Source organism: Rutidosis leptorrhynchoides, chromosome 10 (assembly GCF_046630445.1).
Source record: "Rutidosis leptorrhynchoides isolate AG116_Rl617_1_P2 chromosome 10, CSIRO_AGI_Rlap_v1, whole genome shotgun sequence".
Taxonomy (NCBI): Eukaryota; Viridiplantae; Streptophyta; class Magnoliopsida; order Asterales; family Asteraceae; genus Rutidosis; species Rutidosis leptorrhynchoides.
This window is the reverse complement of record NC_092342.1, coordinates 333,596,012-333,617,483: the sequence shown is the minus strand read 5'-3', so window position 1 is coordinate 333,617,483 and position 21,472 is coordinate 333,596,012. Positions and strand designations below refer to the sequence as shown.

General features: G+C 34.0%; 1 protein-coding gene across 1 annotated transcript; it reads left to right on the top strand.

Annotated features, from left to right (window-relative positions):
- Positions 1-9,032: 9,032 nt before the first annotated feature.
- On the top strand, positions 9,033-10,790 carry LOC139872360 (AAA-ATPase At5g57480-like). Its single transcript, XM_071860216.1, has 2 exons — positions 9,033-9,907; positions 10,008-10,790. The coding sequence occupies exons 1-2, from the start codon at positions 9,102-9,104 to the stop codon at positions 10,783-10,785; spliced, it is 1,584 nt and encodes a 527-aa protein (XP_071716317.1). The 5' UTR covers positions 9,033-9,101; the 3' UTR covers positions 10,786-10,790.
- The last annotated feature ends 10,682 nt before the right edge of the window (positions 10,791-21,472 follow it).

The window sequence follows — 21,472 nt, the reverse complement described above, 5'->3', positions numbered from 1 at the left end:
ATGTTTTGGGAGAGAAATTAGAAAGAAAAGAGAAAAGAAAATGAGATAAAAGGATAAGGATGGGTAGTTATGAGCTGGTCACGACGCGAAAAGACCAAAATGCCCCTAAATCCCCTTTTTAAAAGCTGAAACGGATCAGACCTGCAGACAGGTCGCGGCGCGACCCTTCATCCTCGCGGCGTGACTATTGAGGCAGTTTCGAGCTGAATAAATTTTTTTCTGATCGTGAACCATGCTTTGAACCGCGGAGCGTTCCCAGCCTCCGCGGTGTGAGTAACAAGGTGAAAACGCCCATTTTCGTCCACAAGCTCTATTGTTCGAGTACACAACATATACGCTTCATACCCGCTTCTTATATACTCCTAAACACCATTACAAGGTCTCACTTGGTCTCATACATTCATAACCCATGCATGTATGCATATAAATCTCCATACATGTATATATATATATATATATATATATATATATATATATATATATATATATATATATATATATATATATATATATATATATAAACACCTTCACGTACATATTTATATATATACTTGCGCGCTACATACAATATACGCCCGAAATACTCATTCGAAATATTCGGGTCTTACACAGGAACAGCAGGAGTGTCTGCTGTAGCAGGAACACTATCAATTGTTTTAGTAGGGATGAATGGACCATCAGTAGCAATGCCAAGTATGAGTGGGTCAATAGAATCAAGATGAAGCAAAAACCTAGCTTTACAGGTTTCATACTCATCTTCATCAAACTTAGGTGGTCTATTGGATGACCCATTTTCAAGGTATGCTGAGTTTGTGTATGTAGCCATGAGAGAATTCAGATCCAAGATATGAGATTATCAAGACTGACGCTCTGATACCAGTTGTTAGTCTCTTGATTAACAACAGGAGTATTGTAGAGGGGGAGTGAATACAATTCTTTTGATTATCTTAACAGTTTAATCAAATTAGTATTATATATATATATATATATATATATATATATATATATATATATATATATATATATATATATATATATATATATATATATATATATATATATATATATATATAATATAATACTAATTTGATTAAACTGTTAAGATAATCAAATTAGTATTATATTATATGTATATATATATATATATATATATATATATATATATATATATATATATATAAAATATAATATAATACTAATTTGATTATCTTAACAGTTTAATCAAATTAGTATTATATTATATATATATATATATATATATATAATATAATACTAATTTGATTATCTTAACAGTTTAATCAAATTAGTAAATTAGATAAGAGTCAAAGGTAATTTTCAACGATTATTCTTTATTGATATAAATCACAAAGAATCACAACTATCCTTGGCGGAATGATAGTTGATTGATACAGATTCACCTAAGTTATAGCTATTTAGGTTATCTAAAGCTATTACACGTTTGGAATCTTAATAAATAAAACTCACACCACTAGCTGTTACAATAGTAAATACTTCTATTTATAGTAGTCTTATTAACCGTGTAATTGATCTATTATCCACTGGTACATAGGATGTCTGTACTTGTGGGGATAACTGCATCAGAGAGCGTGCTCTCTTCTTTCCTCTTTGGTAGCTATTTACATGAACACCTCAATTCGGTTTGGCACCACTATTTGATTAAACAAATAGAATGTTGTGTTCCCTAGGCGTTGACAAAGAAGAACACATGTCTGCACATGCGTTAAACTTCTGCATTCCTACGTGGTCTTGTAAGGTCACTTGTCAGCCGCCGACGCGTATCCTTTTTCTGTTCAACTTTGTCTTCGACTTCTGTTGAATAGTACAATTAATGTAGACCACTCAGGAAACATCTATGCTTGTAATGGAGCATAGCTGTCTTGTGTAGTAAGCTGCTTACCAGCTATGCTGGTTCTTCTATGCTGAGTCACTTGATATTCTTGAAATGTTGGGTACACATCCTTTGCTAATTGAAGAATACTGTCTAACTTGTGCTGGTAGACTAGACAGCAAACTAAACACTCGACATAGCAAATTATGTTGTCTATACATAAACAAACCTGCGCTGGCTGCACATAACATTCTAGTGTACATATCTGCTGTTTTGTCATAATTAAATCCTTAATTTCTTTGGGGACTCAACAGTTCATCCTCATCGGTGAACCATTTACCTGGTTTGTAGCGCAAATCTCAGTAAACTCTGTGATGCACTCATATAGTTCATCAGATGTTGTGCCTTGGTAGGCCGACAAGATACCAATAAGTTGAAGTCGAACTTCAAACCTCCTGTTATTACCCGCATTCGAGGTGTCCGGATAAACAATAGGTGAGTGATCTGCATAATCACTTGGTTGGTAATACAAATCCACACCTCACAGGTCTCAATCTCCCATTGTTACAAATGGGATTACTAAATCTTGAGAATGCTCGTTTGACTTTGGTGAGTCTGTGGGTGTCACATGTGGTGGTTGATCCACAGTCAATGGCGATTCCAGGATCAGAACTCAATGGAGTCCCCAATTTTTTATCTTCAAAAAACTACAAATTCGAAAAATATATGTGGGCTGACTTGTTAAATTTAGTAGTGTCCTATAGAGTTTAAAGGAAAAAACTATAAATTCAAAAAATATATGGGGTCCTTCACTTAAATTTACTAGTGTCCTATACAATTTAAAGAATATTACCTACACAAAAATTTTAAACTAGTGGTGTCCCGTGACCCTACGAGCAATAAGCTAAAGTCGCCCCTGTCCATAGTTGAACTTGCAGAAGCTTTAAAAGCTTTCGGTTTGCTTTTACAGACTTCTCAAGCTCCTGATCAAATTTCAATGGTGAATTTCTTCTCTTTTTCCGAGTATGCATACACTACCTGAAAACACCAACAAAAAATATCAAGCGTAAAGCCGAACAAAAAAAAAATGCAAAAATAAAGTAAACTAAATGCAAAAAAAAAAAAAAAAAAAAATTTAAATAAAAAAATAAAATATATTTGTGTATTTAAAGTTTTTTTATTATTAAAATTTAAAAGAAAGCAATTTAAAAAAAAAAGCTTATAATTAAGTGCACACTCCCCGGTAGCAGCGCTAAAATTTGATGGGCATCGAAGTAATAATCAAAAGTAACTTTAATACTTTAAACTAGTTAGGGGAAGAAAAGTTCATTCCGCTGGAGATTGTAGTCAAAAGCAATCAATTTTTAGGAGTTTGTTTATTACTAATTAGACTAAAATGCATTAACTAATTAACCTTAAGTGAAAAAGACTAAAAACATTAGAGTGTTAGTAAAAACTAAAGCAAATTATTAAAATGAGAAGTTATGATAAATAGATTAAAAGCCTTTATTCATTTCAAATCTCAGTTAACTATCATTCATTCAAATAAACACGTGCGCTTATTAAGTTATTATCTAAATTACATAGACATTAATTCTTTAATTCGTTAAAATTATCTTGGGCACAATTATGTAACCTAAACACTTGGCTTTATCCGTAATATAAATTAACACAGTGTCTAAGTCGATTAAGTACAATTGTTAAATCACGATTATTCGTCTTGTGATAATCAAAATCAACAACCTTGCATTAAACAATCACTTGAACGGTTTACAAAATTATAAATCAAAAGATTTTATCATTGTAATATTACAAACCATGCACATACTTGAGTGAATAAATAATACATTAAAAGTTCTTGGAAGAAATAAAGAAGAGAAAACTAGCCTCGCATGTTACTGATGATAAACATGATAAAAATTTGATGATTAACAAAGGTTGGATCTTCAATCTTGAAAAGCTTGGACTTGATGGTGTTAATGGTAGAATGCTCACTCCGAAATAGGGTTATGAAATGATAAAATTCGATGGGTTAGTATTTATAGATTCAATGTAACTTGTCACCTAAGTCGAAAAAGATCAAAAATTTGTAGCCGATTTCTTGCCAAAAATAGCCCAGAGTAAAAATGACTTGGGAACCGTATTTTTACGCCCTATGTAAAACTGCCGTATAAACCCACCGTAAAATTACGCCACGAATAGCTTTGTTTCAAAATTTAATTCAATGGCCGTATGTTTTATGGCTATAATGCTACGGAGTATATTTTTACTCTCACACCTCAAACGGAGGTTGAGTTATGACCAAAATGATAACAACTCGCAAGAGTTGAGTTTTTTTAGCATTTTCAACATCGATTATCTTCTTTTGCGCATTTGTTTAAACATTCAATATACATGAAAACCCGCGAAGATACCTCGTTTCAACCAATAAAATCACATAAAACCTGTCATAAAACAATATTCCGAACATAAATTATAGACCGATCAATCTGCCCACTTCACATAAATCTTGAATTTACAAGAGTAAATTCATCAACTGAGCAAACTCAATCGATCATTATGTAAAAACACTCTCTACTAACGTTCACCCCAATTAAATACTAAATTAACACAAATATCACATTGTTATAACAATTTAATTTGAAGGTGACAGAATCCATAAACCAAACAATCAAAATGCAATTTAAAATTCAACTTAATATTCAAAAGTATTCACTTAATAATCAGGAACCACGAAAGTATTCACTTAACGTACTTTTTTAACGTTTGTTAGCATCATGGACCACCTACGTAACATTGGTAAATCACAGTGACCACTCAAATTAAAAAAATATAGGGACTCCGAGTGAAAATTGAGGTAACATATAGGGACCATCCAAGTAAATTGTTTTCAAGTAAATTGTTTTTCTTATATTAATTTTCTTATTTCTTACTTTTATTAGATAAATGGTTTGTATCAATTGGAGATGTGTATTGGGGAAGTAACTAATCGGGGGAAGCAAAAAAAATTTCGTTTTTTTGGGAAAAAAGATTTCAGGCATCAAGATCACACGAAAATATGAACATTTAAAAAAGACACTTCATGATGAATGTTATTATTTATGCGGGAAAACGATCGACAAAAATAACACTCAAGATAATATTGACCGTGAAGAATGTTAACGCTTTTTTTTCTTCAGGTTTTGTGAAGTACTTTTTGTCAAAATATAGCCCGATTTAGAGTTTAGGGTTTATGGGTTAGGGTTTGGAGTTTAGTGTTTTGGGTTTAGTCCCTAAACCCAAATCCCTAAACCCTAAACTCTAAACCCTAAATTCTAAACCGTTCGTGTTAAAAACTCAATCTAAATCCTAAATCTAAACCCTAAACCCTAAATTTCTAAACACTAATATCGAAATCCTAATATCTAAACCCTAATATTTATACACTAATATCTAAAACCTCAAAATACGCTCGAAAAATACGATAATTGTTATATATTAATTCTTCGAGCGTTTTCCCGCTAAAATAAAAACATTTATCACAAAGTATCTTTATTAAATGTTCATATTTTCATCCAATCTATAATGTTCGTGAGCAAAGTTTTTTTCAAAAAACGAAAAAAAAATCGGTTTCCCCCTTCCCTCGATTGGTTACTTTCCCCCGCTTCCCCCCGATTGGTTACTTCCCCATTGATCCTACCACTATATAGTGGTAGGATCAAGAGGGAAGTAACCAATTGGGGGGAAGCGGGGGGAAGCAAAAACTTTTTTTTTCGTTTTTTGAAAAAACTTTGTTCACGAACATTATAGATGGGATGAAAATATGAACATTTAGTAGAGACACTTTGTGATAAATGTTTTTATTTTGGCGGAAAAACGCTCGAAGAAGTAATATATAACAATTATCGTGTTTTTCGAGCGTATGTTGAGGTTTTAGCTATTGGGGCTTAGATATTAGGGTTTATAGGGTTTAGATATTAGGGTTTAGAAATTTAGGGTTTAGGGTTTAGATTTAGGGTTTAGATTTAGGATTTAGATTTAGGATTTAGATTGAGTTTTTAACACGGACGGTTTAGAGTTTAGGGTTTAGGGTTTAGGGTTTGGTGTTTTGGGTTTATGTTTAGAGTTTAGGGTTTAGGGTTTGGTGTTTTGGGTTTATGGAATAAACCCAAAACCCTAAACCCTAAACCCTAAACTCTAAATCGGACTAAATTTTACTTCACAAAACATGAAGAAAAAAAACGTTCATATTCTTCACGAACAATATTATATTGAATGTTATTTTTGTCGATCGTTTTCTCGCCTAAATAATAACATTCATCACGAAGTGTCTCTTCTAAATGTTCATATTTTCGTGTGATCTTGATGCTGAAAAAGAAAATTCCAAAAAAAACGAAAAAAAAAAAATTTTGCCCTCCCCCCCCCCCCCTCGATTGGTTACTTCCCCATTGATCATGCCCCTATATATATATATATATATATATATATATATATATATATATATATATTGAAACTATATATTGCTGCAAACGATTTGAAGCTGCAATGCTCGAGCATCTCTAATACTGAAATAGTGTTTAAAATATAAATCAAATTTTTCCCCTCACGGTAACGTGTGTGCCATTCTTCCCTCGTTATTATTATTATTACTTTATCGTTCGATAAAAAATATATATACTTTATTATTTATATTTATCCTCAAATAATTGTTCACTTACAATTATTAATCAATAATAAATATATTCAATAGAAAGTATAATTTTACTATTCCTAACATTATTATATTACTAAAATTCACTTTTTTTTAAAAACCCCCATCTTTGATCAAAATACAAATAGACCCCCGAAACTATGAATTCACTATTCTTAACATTATTATATTACCAAAATCCACTTTTTTAAAATAACCACTCAACTTTGCTCAAAATACAAATCGAATGACCCCCCCAACTTTGGTCAAAATACAAATCGGCCCCCAACCCGAAACTATGAATTCACTATTCCTAACATTATTATATTACCAAACTCCACTTCTTTGAAAATAACCACTCAACTTTGCTCAAAATACAAATCGAATGACCCCCCAACTTTGGTCAAAATACAAATCGTCCCCCAACCAGAATTTTCGAAAAAAATCTTACGGGACATATTTTCTCGCTCGCCGCGAGTTAAATTTTTTCCCAACAATACCGTTGAACTCGAAATAATTTTACGAACACAACGCAATTAACTACTCACAAAACGGATGCCTTTTTAAAAACGTCAAATGGTTTGGGCCACCTTTCATACACATTGTTTTTTTTCCAAACACTTGATTTTCCATTAGGGCCTGCTTTGGAGTTCCGCTGCGAAGCACGGGCTCCTTAACTTGTTGATATCATTGAACTCTTTAATTTATCTTTATTTATTATTTTAATCAGTTATTTAATAAAATAATATTAAATTTAGTCAAACTCACTTAAACACAAGGGTATTATTGATATTTATTAAATTTATCTTAAAAGAATTTTTTACGGGCATTTGGGCATTTTTTGATGGAGTATTAATTTTGTTGCATGTATTATACTAGTTACGTCTCATTATATGTGTTTATTATTGATTTTTTAATATCTTACTTGGTTAACTTCGATTAAAGATACTATTATTATTATTATTATTATTTTTGTATATGATATTAGATGAAAAATTATAAGAATGAATTAAATTTTAAATATGTATTTTTAATATAATTCCAACGACTTTTTTGCTCCGTCGGTCCTTTAATTATACACGAAATTGCAATCCGAATCCCTCAAAAAAAATTTTGGATTTTCGAGTCCTTAAAATTGCAAAATTTTGCAACCGAGTCCCTCCGTCAGTTTGCCCTTGAAATTAGCTGTTAACCCTTGACATGTGCCATGCATGTGAGGGTAAAATCGTCTTTTTACTCTTTTCTTCGACTTTTTTGCTCCGTTGGTCTTTCGTTTATAGACAAAATTGCAATCCGAGTCCCTCAAGTTTTTTTTTTTAAATTAAGCATATTATATTTTATATATGAATTAAAGTACAAAGAGGACTCATACTTGAGAATAATATGAGTCGAAATAAACACAAAGGTTAGTGGACCCGTCAATTGTGAGTTCCAGGATAATTTACGATTTCGGTTTTGCATATGACATAGGCGCTAACCCAAATACATGCTTGCGAATATAAGTTTGGACCCGGCGAGCTGATGAAATTTTGAGACTTTAGTAACTCGACTAATGAAGGTGTGTTTGGTGTTTGAATATGCAACCAATTAAAAACGAGCCTTCAAATATCTTTTGCAAAGGAACAATTTAACAAAACATGCTCTAAATCTTCGATGCCGTCATTACAAATGGGACACCTTACCGAGTCAAGATCAATCCCCCTTTTATCGAGTTCGGTTCGAACCGGTAGCCTATTTTTTAACGCCCTCCATATAAAAACACCAATCTTCCGTGTATACTTTTAATGATTTTCACCCAAAATGCGTTTTCTTCCAAACGAAATCTCCACCACCATTTAGCTAATAAAGATAAATTTTTTGCTTTTAATGTACTTTGTAACCTTTGTGTTTATTTCGACTAATACTATTCTCAAGTATGAGTCCGCTTTGTAACTTTAATTCATATATATAATATATTATGCTTGGTCTTTCAAAAAAAAAAAAAAAAAACTTGAGGGACTCGGATTGCAATTTTGTCTATACACGAAGGACCAACGGAGCAAAAAAGTCGAAGAAAATAGTAAAAAGACGATTTTACCCTCACATGCATGGCACATGTCAAGGGTTAACGACTAATTTAGACGGAAAACTGACGGAGGGACTCGGATTGCAAAAGTTTGCAATTTTAAGGACTCGAAAATTAAAAAAAAAACTTGAGGAACTCGAATTGCAATTTCGTGTATAATTGAAGGACCAACGGAGCAAAAAAGTCTAATTCCAATTATATCATATAATATATTCATATATTATATATTATTATATTATTATTATATTATTATATTATATTATATAACATGAATAAAAATATTTATAGAATAATAATTTTAAAGTGAGACGAATAGAGTATGCAATAAATAAATATTAAATTAAATATTGCATTAAAAAAAAAAAATATTTCTAAACAAACTCTTGTCTTCTACTGTATAAGTCACCTAAACTTACCTAGTACATTTGCTTCCCCCATCCTATAAAAATCTCATGTAAACCATCTCTCACTTTCATCATTTCATCAAATAACAATTTACCCCCGCCACAATCATCACCATGAAAGAGCTTTGGACAACCATGGCTTCTCTTATGGGTGTTTTAGCCTTCTGTCAAACCTTACTTCACACCGTCATCCCACCGGAGCTCCGTTTCGCCGTCCTTAAACTATCCCAACGTTTACTCAACTGTTTCTCATCTTATTGTTACTACGAAATCACCGAAATCGACGGCGTAAACACTAACGAACTTTACAACGCCGTTCAGTTATATCTATCGTCTTCTGCATCGTCCAAAACTTCCGACGCCGGCGCCACTTCAAACCGGTTGTCACTAACTAGAGGACTAAATTCCTCAGCCATAACTTTCGGGTTGTCTAACAACGACCGGCTTTCAGACATTTTTAACGGCGTTCACGTTGTGTGGGAACACATCGTAACGCCCCGTCAAGCGCAGACCTTTTCATGGCGACCGTTGCCGGAGGAGAAGCGTGGGTTCACGCTCCGGGTGAATAAAAGGGATAAACCTTATATTCTTGAATCTTACCTTGATTTTATTACTGAAAAAGCTAATGAAATCAGAAGAAAGAATCAAGACAGGTTGTTGTACACAAATTCTCGTGGTGGGTCCCTCGATTCTCGAGGACATCCTTGGGAATCTGTTCCGTTCAAACATCCGAGCACATTTGATACACTCGCGATGGATCCGGCGAAGAAAGCGGAAATAATGTCCGATCTTAAGGATTTTGCTGATGGTCAAGCTTTTTATAAACGCACCGGCCGCGCGTGGAAGCGTGGGTACCTTTTGTATGGCCCACCCGGTACTGGCAAGTCCAGCATGATCGCTGCAATGGCTAATTTTCTCGGGTAATTATTTACTTTTATTATTTATTATTTAATTATTTATACTTTTTATTTAATGATAATTAAATGATAAATGATTGATCCGGTTTTATGTAAATTACAGTTATGACATTTACGATCTCGAATTAACTGAGGTGAATACAAATTCCGAGCTACGAAAGTTGCTGATGAAGACGAGTTCGAAATCGATTATCGTAATCGAAGACATTGACTGTTCGATAAATCTAACGAATCGTAAAAAGAGCAGTGGATGTGGGCGAAACAACGTTGGTTCAATTGACGGAGCTCCGGATACGAGAACGGGTGGGCCAAGTTCGGATCCGGAGAATAGTGGAAACAACAATTCGATAACGCTGTCAGGTTTGTTAAACTTTACAGACGGGTTGTGGTCATGTTGCGGGTCGGAGCGGATATTTGTTTTTACAACGAATCACATTGAGAAGCTTGACCCGGCATTGTTACGGAGCGGGCGAATGGATATGCATGTTTTTATGAGCTACTGTTCGTTTCCGTCGCTAAAGATATTGTTGAAAAACTATTTGGGGATTGATGATGTGGACATTAAAGGTGACGTGTTGGATGACATGGCAGAGGTGATAGATGAGGCGGAGATGACTCCGGCGGATATCAGTGAGGTGTTGATTAAAAACAGGCGAGATAAAGATAAGGCTTTAAGTGAATTGTTAGAAGCTTTGAGGAGAAAAAGGGTGGTGAATAGACGGCGGAGGGTGGCGGCGGAGGTGGAGGAGGTGGAAGATAAGAGAGCGTTGGATAGTCCGAAAGAAGTTTGTGGTGCGGCGACTAGTGGAGGTGGTGATGACGTGGTGGTAAGTTGTAAAAAAGGTGAGAACGATGGAGAAGAGGATAATGGGATTTATTAGGTGATTATTATATTATAATGTCATGTCCGATGATTAATGTTGATTAATTAATTTAATTAATTAGTTACTCATCTTTTTTTGTAAGAGTTTAGTTTAGTCAATTATTATTCCGTTCGACAAAATGGATATCTAGGTTTCCATTTCAATTATCTCAAATAATCACATTAATTAATTTCCAAATGGCCTAATATTAAGGCCTCATAATTATTTGGGCCTAACATTTAAAAGGTTTTAAGATCACTCCCAACCATTACACCATCTTCAACATTTTTCAACGTCACATCAACTTTTTCTTTCCTCCTTTCTCACCACTTTTTCACATAACACTCCCATAACATATCATTGTCAATCATGACATACTTTCTTAAATTTCATTATTTTTATTATTATTATTATTATTTATTATTATTATTATTAACAAATAAATTATTATTAACGCTCCCATAATACACCATTATTATTATCATTATTAAAAACAACTCCCATTTTACTGCTGAAACTTCGTTTGCTGTTAAAGTGTCACAACCTGCAATCGTTTTTCCAAAAGATCAGTCTATTGGAAACAATTGTAAAAGCTCTTGTGAAAAAATTAGATCTCGTTGCAACCCCTCGGATACTTCTATCCCTCCTGTTCAAGCACCCACTACCCAATGTCAAAAGAAGGACAATCTTGAAAGTGGTAACAAATGGATTGAAGAGAGAGCAATTCCTTCCGATAGTTTTGATACTACGAGTGAAATTAATCACATTGTTGGGAATGAAGCAAATTACAAAAAAAAAAAAAGTAAAATCAATGGAATTCAATTTGGGAAGAAAAAACTAACCTACAAGGAGGAGCTTTTTAATTTCGGGGTGTTAATGGAGAGCATGGGTGATGATGAAGCTCCCAACACCGAGCAAAATTCATGAGGCTCGCCTCATGGAACACCCGTGGTCTCGGTAAGAAATCACGAGGCAACATGGCAGGTTCTTTGGTTTATCGATTTCAAATACAATTTTTGGAAATAAAAGAAACAATGGTAAAGATAGTTTGGCAACCGATACTCAATGCCTTCTGGAAACACCACGTGTTCGAAGCAGTTCAAGCCAAATCAAATGGAAGGTCAGGAGGCTTGCTGTCCATTTGGAGAGCAGACTATTTTTCTTTGATCCAGTCTTGGGTCCGAAAGTATTGGATTGCAACCATATTGAGCTGGTTTAAACGAATTAGAGGTTGGTTCAATCGTTAAATGTAAAAAAGCCCTGATAATAAAAGAAGAGTGCAAGAAACGCATTCATTCACGTGTGAAGCGGTTTTAATTGAGGGTAAAAATGCAATGTTTTTTCATCTCGCTTCTGGTATCAATCAACAATCGTCGTTCATCAAGGGTTTGTTAATTGAAGACGTATGCATTGAAGCTCATGTTCAGATTAGAGTTATGCATTGTGTGTGTTTCAAGAGCTTTTTCCCCAGCCTCCTGCTTTCGTTTCTAACAGCTTTATTTGGGCAGAATTGGGCCCGCTCAGATTTACAGCCAAATAGGCCTTTTGGATTGAAGCCCATTTCAGCATCAACGAAATTCACAAAATTATTTGCGGGTTCGATGGTAATAAAACTCAAGGCCCTAACGGTTTTTCAATGAAGTTCTTTATTGTATTGAAAGTGTAATAGGTTGCAAGTTTCATTTTAATTCAATATAATTGTACTTTGTATTCGGTCATCTTCATCGGTTAGATGAAGGACCAACATTGGTTATGATATATATATTCTCCTTTTTCGCCGAAAAAAAAAACAAACAAATTAATAATTATTTTTGAACATCACATTTATTAAACAACAAACATACGGTTACATTTTTTCTTAAAGGACATAATTGAAAACAAACACAAGTACATAAAACAATAAAAACTACTCGTCGTCGTCGGATAACTTAAACGTTTTTTGGTATTTCTTTGGTGATTTTTGTTCGGGCTCTCAATACAAAAGCGGGTTGTTCCTCCGTTAAGTCGGGTGCACATGGTTGGGTGAGAAATGACAAATTATCCAACATTTCACGAGTCTCGGTCGCGTCGTATATCCTATCCATCGTCCGCCTTGTAGCGTTGGCGGTTTCAAATAATTTTACACGAGCTTCGTTGGACGAAAATTGCGAGGCCGCATCGGATGAACCCCTTTGACTCTTGGTACTTGCACGGCCCGGTGGACGACGTAGAGGTTATTCGTGAAATAACCTTTCAAACTTATGCGGATCCCCACACGCACCCGCACCTTGGTTCGAACCTTCACCTAGTCCACTCACAAGCGGTGGGGGTAACTTGGCCGGCCGATTACGCTTGGGAACAACCCACTCGAATGTTAAAAATTTAGGACAATCTTTGAGAACTCTTTACGCATCCTCGTAAAGAAATTTACGACCCGTTTGCTCCTTAAATGCCAGGCGTGTGCTACTGACGATATCAGTATCGTTATTCCCACTTTGCCAATATGTTTCAAGCTTTGTGTATTGGCCGATAAAAAGCTTGATATGTCTCGACATCTTGCTCCATTTTTTCCGTTATTTGATCGGCTCGACGTTTTTCACGCACTTGCGCATTGTAATTTTCTCGGATATAACCCCAAACTGAATCTTTTTTTAACCAGTTCCCGTAAGTTCAGAGGATTGCATCCACAGTTTCGCCTTCCCGCGTCCGTCCACGCCACTTTTTTGCATCTCACTTTTTTTTTTCCTTTTCCTATCGGGTCACTTTCACCTTTGTCTTCAACTTCTTCGGGTTGAGTTTCTGGAATGGCTTCAACATCTTCATCATCGGATTCGGTATCCTTTGAAATTTATGTAGGAACTTTATTTGGGAAGATAGGTGATCAAGCATAGAATATTCGGGTCGGGTTCGGTCCATGCTTGACATCACTAAGAGGGGATTTAAGGGTCAATTGAGTTTAACTCTCCGGTCCGGAGTATCGTGAATAACCCCTTGCGAGATGAGGATCTCAACAGGGGTGGTTAAACGTAGACCCACCATTGGCGGATAGTCCGGTCATCGATGGCTCGCGTCGGGAATAGGGTTTGTGTTCAAGGAACGCTACCTGTATATCAAGGATGTCTAGTGTAGTGTTGTGAGTCCGGTAGCGCGGGTATAAGTCCGGTAGCGTGGGTAAGGGAGGCGCTATGCAAATTGCGCGACTGGTCCGTACGTAGATACTAAAAATAGTATGTGTGTAACTTCCCAAAAAAAACCAACCCTTTGCCTTGTGATTCGAGTCCGTTATTTATAGCTACAGTGTTGTCCATTCATTGGAGCCACGTGTTCCATGTTGCTTTCTTGTCTGCACTACCCGGTTATTTCGTGAAGGGGACCAGGGAACAGTACTATCACCTTTTTCGCTGGCTGTCGGCTCATGCATAGAGATCGTGGCAAGTACAGGACACGTCACCCTTATGCAGCGCACCATCGTCAAAATGGCGCCCTCTAGCGCACATTTACTTGCGCCAGAAGTGCTATAGCGCGGAGGATATGCACATGGTGCAAGTGTGATGCGCAACACGAGTCAATCGGGTATGCGTATCATTAAAAGGTTGTCGTATTGTTGGACGAGTTTGTTGTTGAGGAAATTGTTGTTGTTGAAGATATTGAAATTGTTGATAAGGTTGATTAACGTATTGTTGTTGGAGAAGATAATTGGTGTATTGTTGAGTAATAGTAAAAATTGGCGAAGATGATGCGTATTTGGCAAATCCCTTGTCTTGAGACGGCCGGGTTGGAAGATGACCCGGAAGGTGAGTTGAAACACATTTGATATTCAAGTAGGTTTTAAAAAAATCATTACTTCGTTGAGAGTCGAGAACTTGCTCGTTCGGTTTGTTTTGATTTTTTAGGCATTTTGAATGTACTGTTGGATGAAAGTGTTGGGAGTTTTGTATTGAGTGTAATAAAATTGTAGAAATTGTGGAGAATGTTGTGAGTGTTAGAGTAAATAAAATTGTTGAAAGCGAGTTAGATATATAGAGTAATATTAAATGAGACAAAAAAAATAATTTTAACCAAACTGACAGTTTGGTTTGTAGTGCAACGGTCAAAAACAGCAAACTAGTCGTCCTCATTTGTGCTTACGGATGAAATGGTGCAGGGCGATGAGCTTGAGGGTTGTGAAGGGCAGTCGAGGGCGGCAGGATTGCCATCGGCGCCCTTGGATGACTTTGTGGAAGGCACTTTCCAGCACTTGCCGCTGGGAGTGGTCTAATAAACATGATAAAAAATAATTATAATAATAAATCTAGCATACTTTAAGACGTATTTAATAGATTTTATAAAATTTTAGTATTTGAAATTTACATTTAATGAACGCATAAACATAATGATCGTTAGATTGAATTAATGATTATATTAAATATTAATGTAAAATCTAATGTTTAAAAAAATTTCAAGTTCTCAAAATGTTCCTTAACAACAACAACAAAACTCAATACCACATGAGTGGTGTATGGGGAAGTGAGATGTAGATAATATTTTCTCTATTCGAGAATAAAAAAAAGTCATTTCTCCACCTAGAGTGAAACACTCTCAAAAGTAGAGAAATTCATCCCTCCCTCTATTCGACGAATAAAGAGATTGTTTCTGAAAGGACCTTCGGCCACTAAGTAGAATGTTTTTTTAAAAAATGCTCCTTAACATATGTTACAATATATGTTAGCGAAATCCTTAAATTTAGTTATGTGACCAACTTTTTACTTTAAAGATAATGCGAATGAGAATGATCGATATGCAAACAGTGTGATCTCGTATATTCAAGCTCAAGTCCTTAGACTCTTTTTAATGGTGATGGGGGTGATCGGGTTTTTGTGGGGTATAGTACTGATGTGGCAAAGGTGATGGAGGTGATGAGGTGATGAATTTTGTAATGGTAGGCGTGATGGGGGTTGTTGGTCCCACATTTTTAATTTATTTTTCATTTTTGTTTGAGTTTTTATAATAATAATTATTATTATTATTATTATTAATATTAATATTATTTATTATTATTAATTCGTATTATTAATTATAATAATTATCACAGAGAATATTCATTTTTAACATAACTTTTATTAAACACAAACAAACACGGTTACAAGTTTTTTTAAAAACTAAACATCCAACACAATTACAACGATAATTAAGTTAAACATTTAGAAATCTTCCGAATCACCGGATGAGTAGAACTTGTCATCCGTGTCGTACTGTGGCTGATAATGCTAAAAACGAACATATATTTCATAGCATTATTCCTCAAGAAAGACAAGCTTTTAGTTGCAGTTGTCCTATTTACAAGTGATATTCGTTTAAATAATAAAAGGTGAAGACAAAAGACAGATTCGACGAATTGAAGACGCAAACGACCAAAAAGCTCAAAAGTACAAAGTACAATCAAAGAGGTTCCAATTATTGATAAGAAACGTCTCAAAATTACAAGAGTACAAGATTCAAAACGCGAAGTACAAGATATTAAATTATACGCATGGACGTTCGAAAATTCGGAACCGGGACCAGAGTCAACTCTCAACGCTCGACGCAACGGACTAAAAATTACAAGTCAACGGAGTACAAGAATATAATATAATATATATATAATTAAATTTAATTATATATATTATATTATATAATAAATAAATAAGCAGCCCACGTTTTTGTAGACTTTTGAGCCTCCTCAGCTGGCCATGCGATCGCATGAGCCTGAAGGGCAAAGCTCATGCGATCGCATGAGCACCTTTTCCAGCCCACATGCCCTATAAAAACGAGTGTTTGGTTCATCAATATCATCCATCAATCTCTCTATCTATATGTAAACGTATATATATATATTTATATTTTAATTTTAATTTTAATTTTTAAATCCTAATAATAAGGGTATGTTAGCGAATGTTGTAAGGGTGTAAGTCGAAATTCTGTCCGTGTAACGCTACGCTATTTTTAATCATTGTAAGTTATGTTCAACCTTTTTACATTAATGTCTCATAGCTAAGTTATTATTATGCTTATTTAAAACGAAGTAATCATGATGTTGGGCTAAAAATATTAAAATTGGGTAATTGGATTTTGTACCATAATTGGGGTTTGGACAAAAGAACGACACTTGTGGAAATTAGACTATGAGCTATTAATGGGCTTTATATTTGTTTAACTAAATGATAGTTTGTTAATTTTAATATAAAGATTTACAATTGGACGTACCTATAAATAATCATATACACTCGATCGGACACGATGGGCGGGATATTTATATGTACGAATAATCGTTCATTTAACTGAACATGGGAATGGATTAATAGTCTATGGAATTATTAAAACAGGGGTGAAATTATGTACAAGGACACTTGGAATAATTGATAACAAAGTATTAAAACCTTGGGTTACACAGTCGATAACCTGGTGTAATTATTAAACAAAGTATTAAAACCTTGTTACAGTTTAAGTCCCCAATTAGTTGGAATATTTGACTTCGGGTATAAGGATAATTTGACGAGGATACTCGCACTTTATATTTATGACTGATGGACTATTATGGACAAAAACCAGACGGACATATTAAATAATCCAGGACAAAGGACAATTAACCCATGGGCATAAAACTAAAATCAACACGTCAAACATCATGATTACGGAAGTTTAAATAAGCATAATTCTTTTATTTCATATTTAATTTCCTTTATTTTATATTTAATTGCACTTCTAATTATCGCACTTTTATTTATTGTTATTTAATTGCACTTTTAATTATCGTACTTTTTAATTATCGCAATTTCATTATCGTTATTTACTTTACGCTTTAAATTAAGTCTTGTATTTATTTTTAATATTTTACATTAGGTTTTAACTACGACTAAGTTTTAAAATCGACAAACCGGTCATTAAACGGTAAAAAACCCCCTTTATAATAATAATATTACTTATATATATATTTGTATTTTTATAAATTAAAACTAATATAGCGTTAAGCTTTGTTTAAAAGATTCCCTGTGGAACGAACCGGACTTACTAAAAACTACACTACTGTACGATTAGATACACTGCCTATAAGTGTTGTAGCAAGGTTTAAGTATATCCATTCTTTAAATAAATAAATATCTTGTGTAAAATTGTATCGTATTTAATAGTATTTTCTAGTAAAATATACACTCTTTCATATACGCCTCGCTTAACATCAAGTATTTTTGGCGCCGCTGCCGGGGAACGAAATCTAGCTTAAAAGCCGGAAGCGCAACGCTAATATAAAAAAAAGGATTTTTATTTTTAGTTTACTTTTATTAAAATACGCTTTTGTAAAAATACGTTTTAAAAATTCAAAAATATAAAAAGAAAACAAAAATATAAATATTTTTAAAATTTTGTTAAATATATAAGTTTTATAAAGTTTCTTTATTTTTATTTTAGTTTGTAAAAATATAAATTTTATTTAAATATTTTGTAATTATATTATATAAATATTTAAAACAGAAAAAAAATAATAAATACTCGAGCCCGGTACTGTTACAGCCCGTAAACTGGCCCAAAATTCAAGCTCATGCGATCGCATGAGCCCGAAGGCATAAACTCGTGCGATCGCATGAGGTCTTCTGACAGGCCACATACAACCCTAATTCGGTAATCATTACGGAGTATTATTATTAATTATACTTAAACCCTAATTATGGTTTAGTATTTTATTAGTTTTGTTATTTAATTTGTATTTAAAGTTTTAATTAGTTTTATAAATATATAAAAATTAATACTTTTATAAAATAAATAATATAAAAATAATATTTTTAAAAAAATTGTACTTTTTACAACTTTTAGTATATTTTTATATTTTGTCCCTTTTTAATTGTTTTAGCGTAATTTTTATATTTTTCGTTCGTATTTAGTTTTAAGACTTAGTTTTTGCCATAGTTATTTTTATTTCTAGATTTTTAGGCTTTGTCGTAAAATTCCTTAAGTGCTTTCTCTTTAGACTAAGATTTAGGTGCTTTAGAATTTTGCGACGTCATTTTTATATTTTAGTGCCTTTTTAAGATATTGCCATTTGGGATATAGTTTTTCTTGTAAGCTTTAATATTTTTAGACGCAACTTTTAATTCTTAGTTTTTAGTTTTTTTTTTTTTAAGTTTCAACGCGCTACTTTCTTACTTTCATTTTTCGACGCCTTTTACCTATGTATCAATTATCACTCCAATTAGTAATCTCAATTTGTAATTTTAATTTTAAGTTAGTGATAGTAATAAGGTTGGGTTAGTCGAGTGTTTTTAAAATTTTATAAGTCACTCTTTTTCTTTCTTATTTTTCGAAGCCTTTTATTTTTCAACCCCTTTTCTTTTTCGACCTTTTTCGACGCGCTCTTTTTCTTTCTTATTTCTCGCCATTCTAGTTTTTAGGACATAGATTTTTATTCTAATTCTTATCTAAATTTCTTAAAATTACGAAAATTTATTTTAAGTAGTTAAATTGATAGACATCAAAATTTTCTGGTTCGTAGTAATAGTTGGATTTGTACGTAGACCGGGTTATTGGAGCCAAACAGTACTCAATTATATTGAGACCAAACGAATCCTGCCCTTCTGCTACATCTTTTGGCTATTCGAAACGTGGGCAAAATCAGAAAAGTCTATTAATTGGATAACTTATATAATTTTTCTTTCCTTTTAAAAACTAATAGGATATTCAGTGAATGCACCGAGCAAGACGTTCACCACCTTTTGTACGTTCACCACCTGTAACCAGATCAAGACATCTAGCAAATATTGTCGCCGTTGATTTTTCTTTAGAATCGTCATCCAGTCAACCAAGTACTCCAATTCAAATTTCCGATAATCCATTCTTTGAACCCGACCTCACAATTGAGAATCCGGAGAATATTCAGGGACAATTCATAGATCCTGAACCATTAATTTTTCCTCCGGAACCACCAATCATTCAAACAGAGATTGTTGAGGAACGAACCATTAAATCAGAATCCTCTAGTGATTCAGATTCAACAAATTCAATTATGGAGAATCTGGAACCTTTAAGTATGGAAGACCGAATGCGAGCTAAACGCACTGGCCAAGGTCACGCAATTACTCATCCAGACATTAATGCGCCAGATTATGAAATCAAAGGACAAATTCTACATATGGTGACTAATCAATGCCTATTTAGTGGTGCGCCGAAGGAAGATCCAAATGAACATCTTCGTACCTTTAATAGGATCTGCACTCTATTTAAAATCCGAGAAGTTGAGGATGAACAGATATATCTCATGTTATTTCCCTGAACTTTAAAGGGAGAAGCCAAAGATTGGTTGGAATCGTTACCTGAAGGGGCGATCGATACATGAGACGTTTTAGTTGAAAAATTTCTTAAACAATTCTTTCCGGCATCTAAAGCAGTAAGACTTCAAGGAGAAATTGTTACGTTCACACAGAAACTGAATGAAACTCTATATGAGGCGTGGACAAGATTTGGAAAGTTATTGAGAGGATGTCCGCAACATGGTTTAGACACCTGTTAAATAGTACAAATATTCTACCAAGGATGCGACATCACTACAAGGAAAGACATAGATATAGCAGCTGGTGGTTCTATTATGAAGAAAACCGAAACTGATGCTTACAAAATTATTGATAACACTGCTTCCCACTCACGTGAGTGGCACCAAGAAAAAGATATCGTTAGATCATCTAAAGCAGCTAGAGCCGATTCTAGCCATGACTTAGATTCCATTTCCGCAAAGATAGATGCTGTCGAGAGACGAATGGAAAAGATGACTAAGGATATACACTCAATACGAATTAGTTGTGAGCAGTGTGGAGGACCACATTTGACAAAAGATTGTCTCAGTATTGAACTAACAATGGAACAAAGAGAGAATATTTCATACATAAACCAAAGGCCTGGAAATAATTATCAGAATAATTATCAACCGCCAAGACCAATTTACAATCAAAACCATAATTATAACCGAAATATTCCATACAACAATCAACAAGGTCCTAGTAATCAACAAGTATCCAATAATACTTACAATCAGCAAAGACCTAATTTTCAAAACAAACTACCACAAACCGATGATAAAAAGCCGAATTAAGAAGATATGATGACGAAGCTAGTTGAAACTCAAACGCAGTTTTTCACATCTCAGAAACAAACTAATGAACAAAATGCTCAAGCATTTAGAAATCAACAAGCTTCTATTCAAAATTTGGAACAAGAAGTAAGTAACCTAGCAAGGTTAATAGGTGAAAGAAAACCGGGAAGTCTACCTAGTGATACAAATGCTAACCCCCGGAATGAAACAGCTAGAGCCATTACCACAAGAAGTGGTATTACACTTAAACCACCTGAAATACCTGTAATTTCTGAGGACGCTATTCCTACTCCACAAGAACCACAGCCTGAACAAGATAAGAAAAAAGAACCGGTAGTTGAAAAGGTTAATGAAGATAACACAGTTAAGGCTAAACCTTATGTTAAACCATACCAACCACCAGTTCCTTACCCGAGTAAAATGAAGAAAGAGAAACTTGAAGCCGAGCAATCCAAATTCTTGGATATGTTTAAACAGATAAATGTAAATCTTCCTTTCATTGATGTGATTTCAGGAATGCCTAGATATGCTAAATTTCTGAAAGATCTAATCTCGAATAGAAAGAAAATGAAAGAACTCTCGGTTGTTACTATGAATGCTAATTGTTCAGCAGTGCTATTGAATAAGATACCAGAA

What these genes read in the sequence shown, in the direction of transcription:
- LOC139872360 (XM_071860216.1), top strand. Translation starts at nt 9,102, where the DNA reads ATGAAAGAGCTTTGGACAACCATGGCTTCTCTTATGGGTGTTTTAGCC. An exon ending in GCAATGGCTAATTTTCTCGG is followed by an intron (nt 9,908 to 10,007) that starts GTAATTATTTAC and finishes TGTAAATTACAG; the next exon opens with TTATGACATTTACGATCTCG.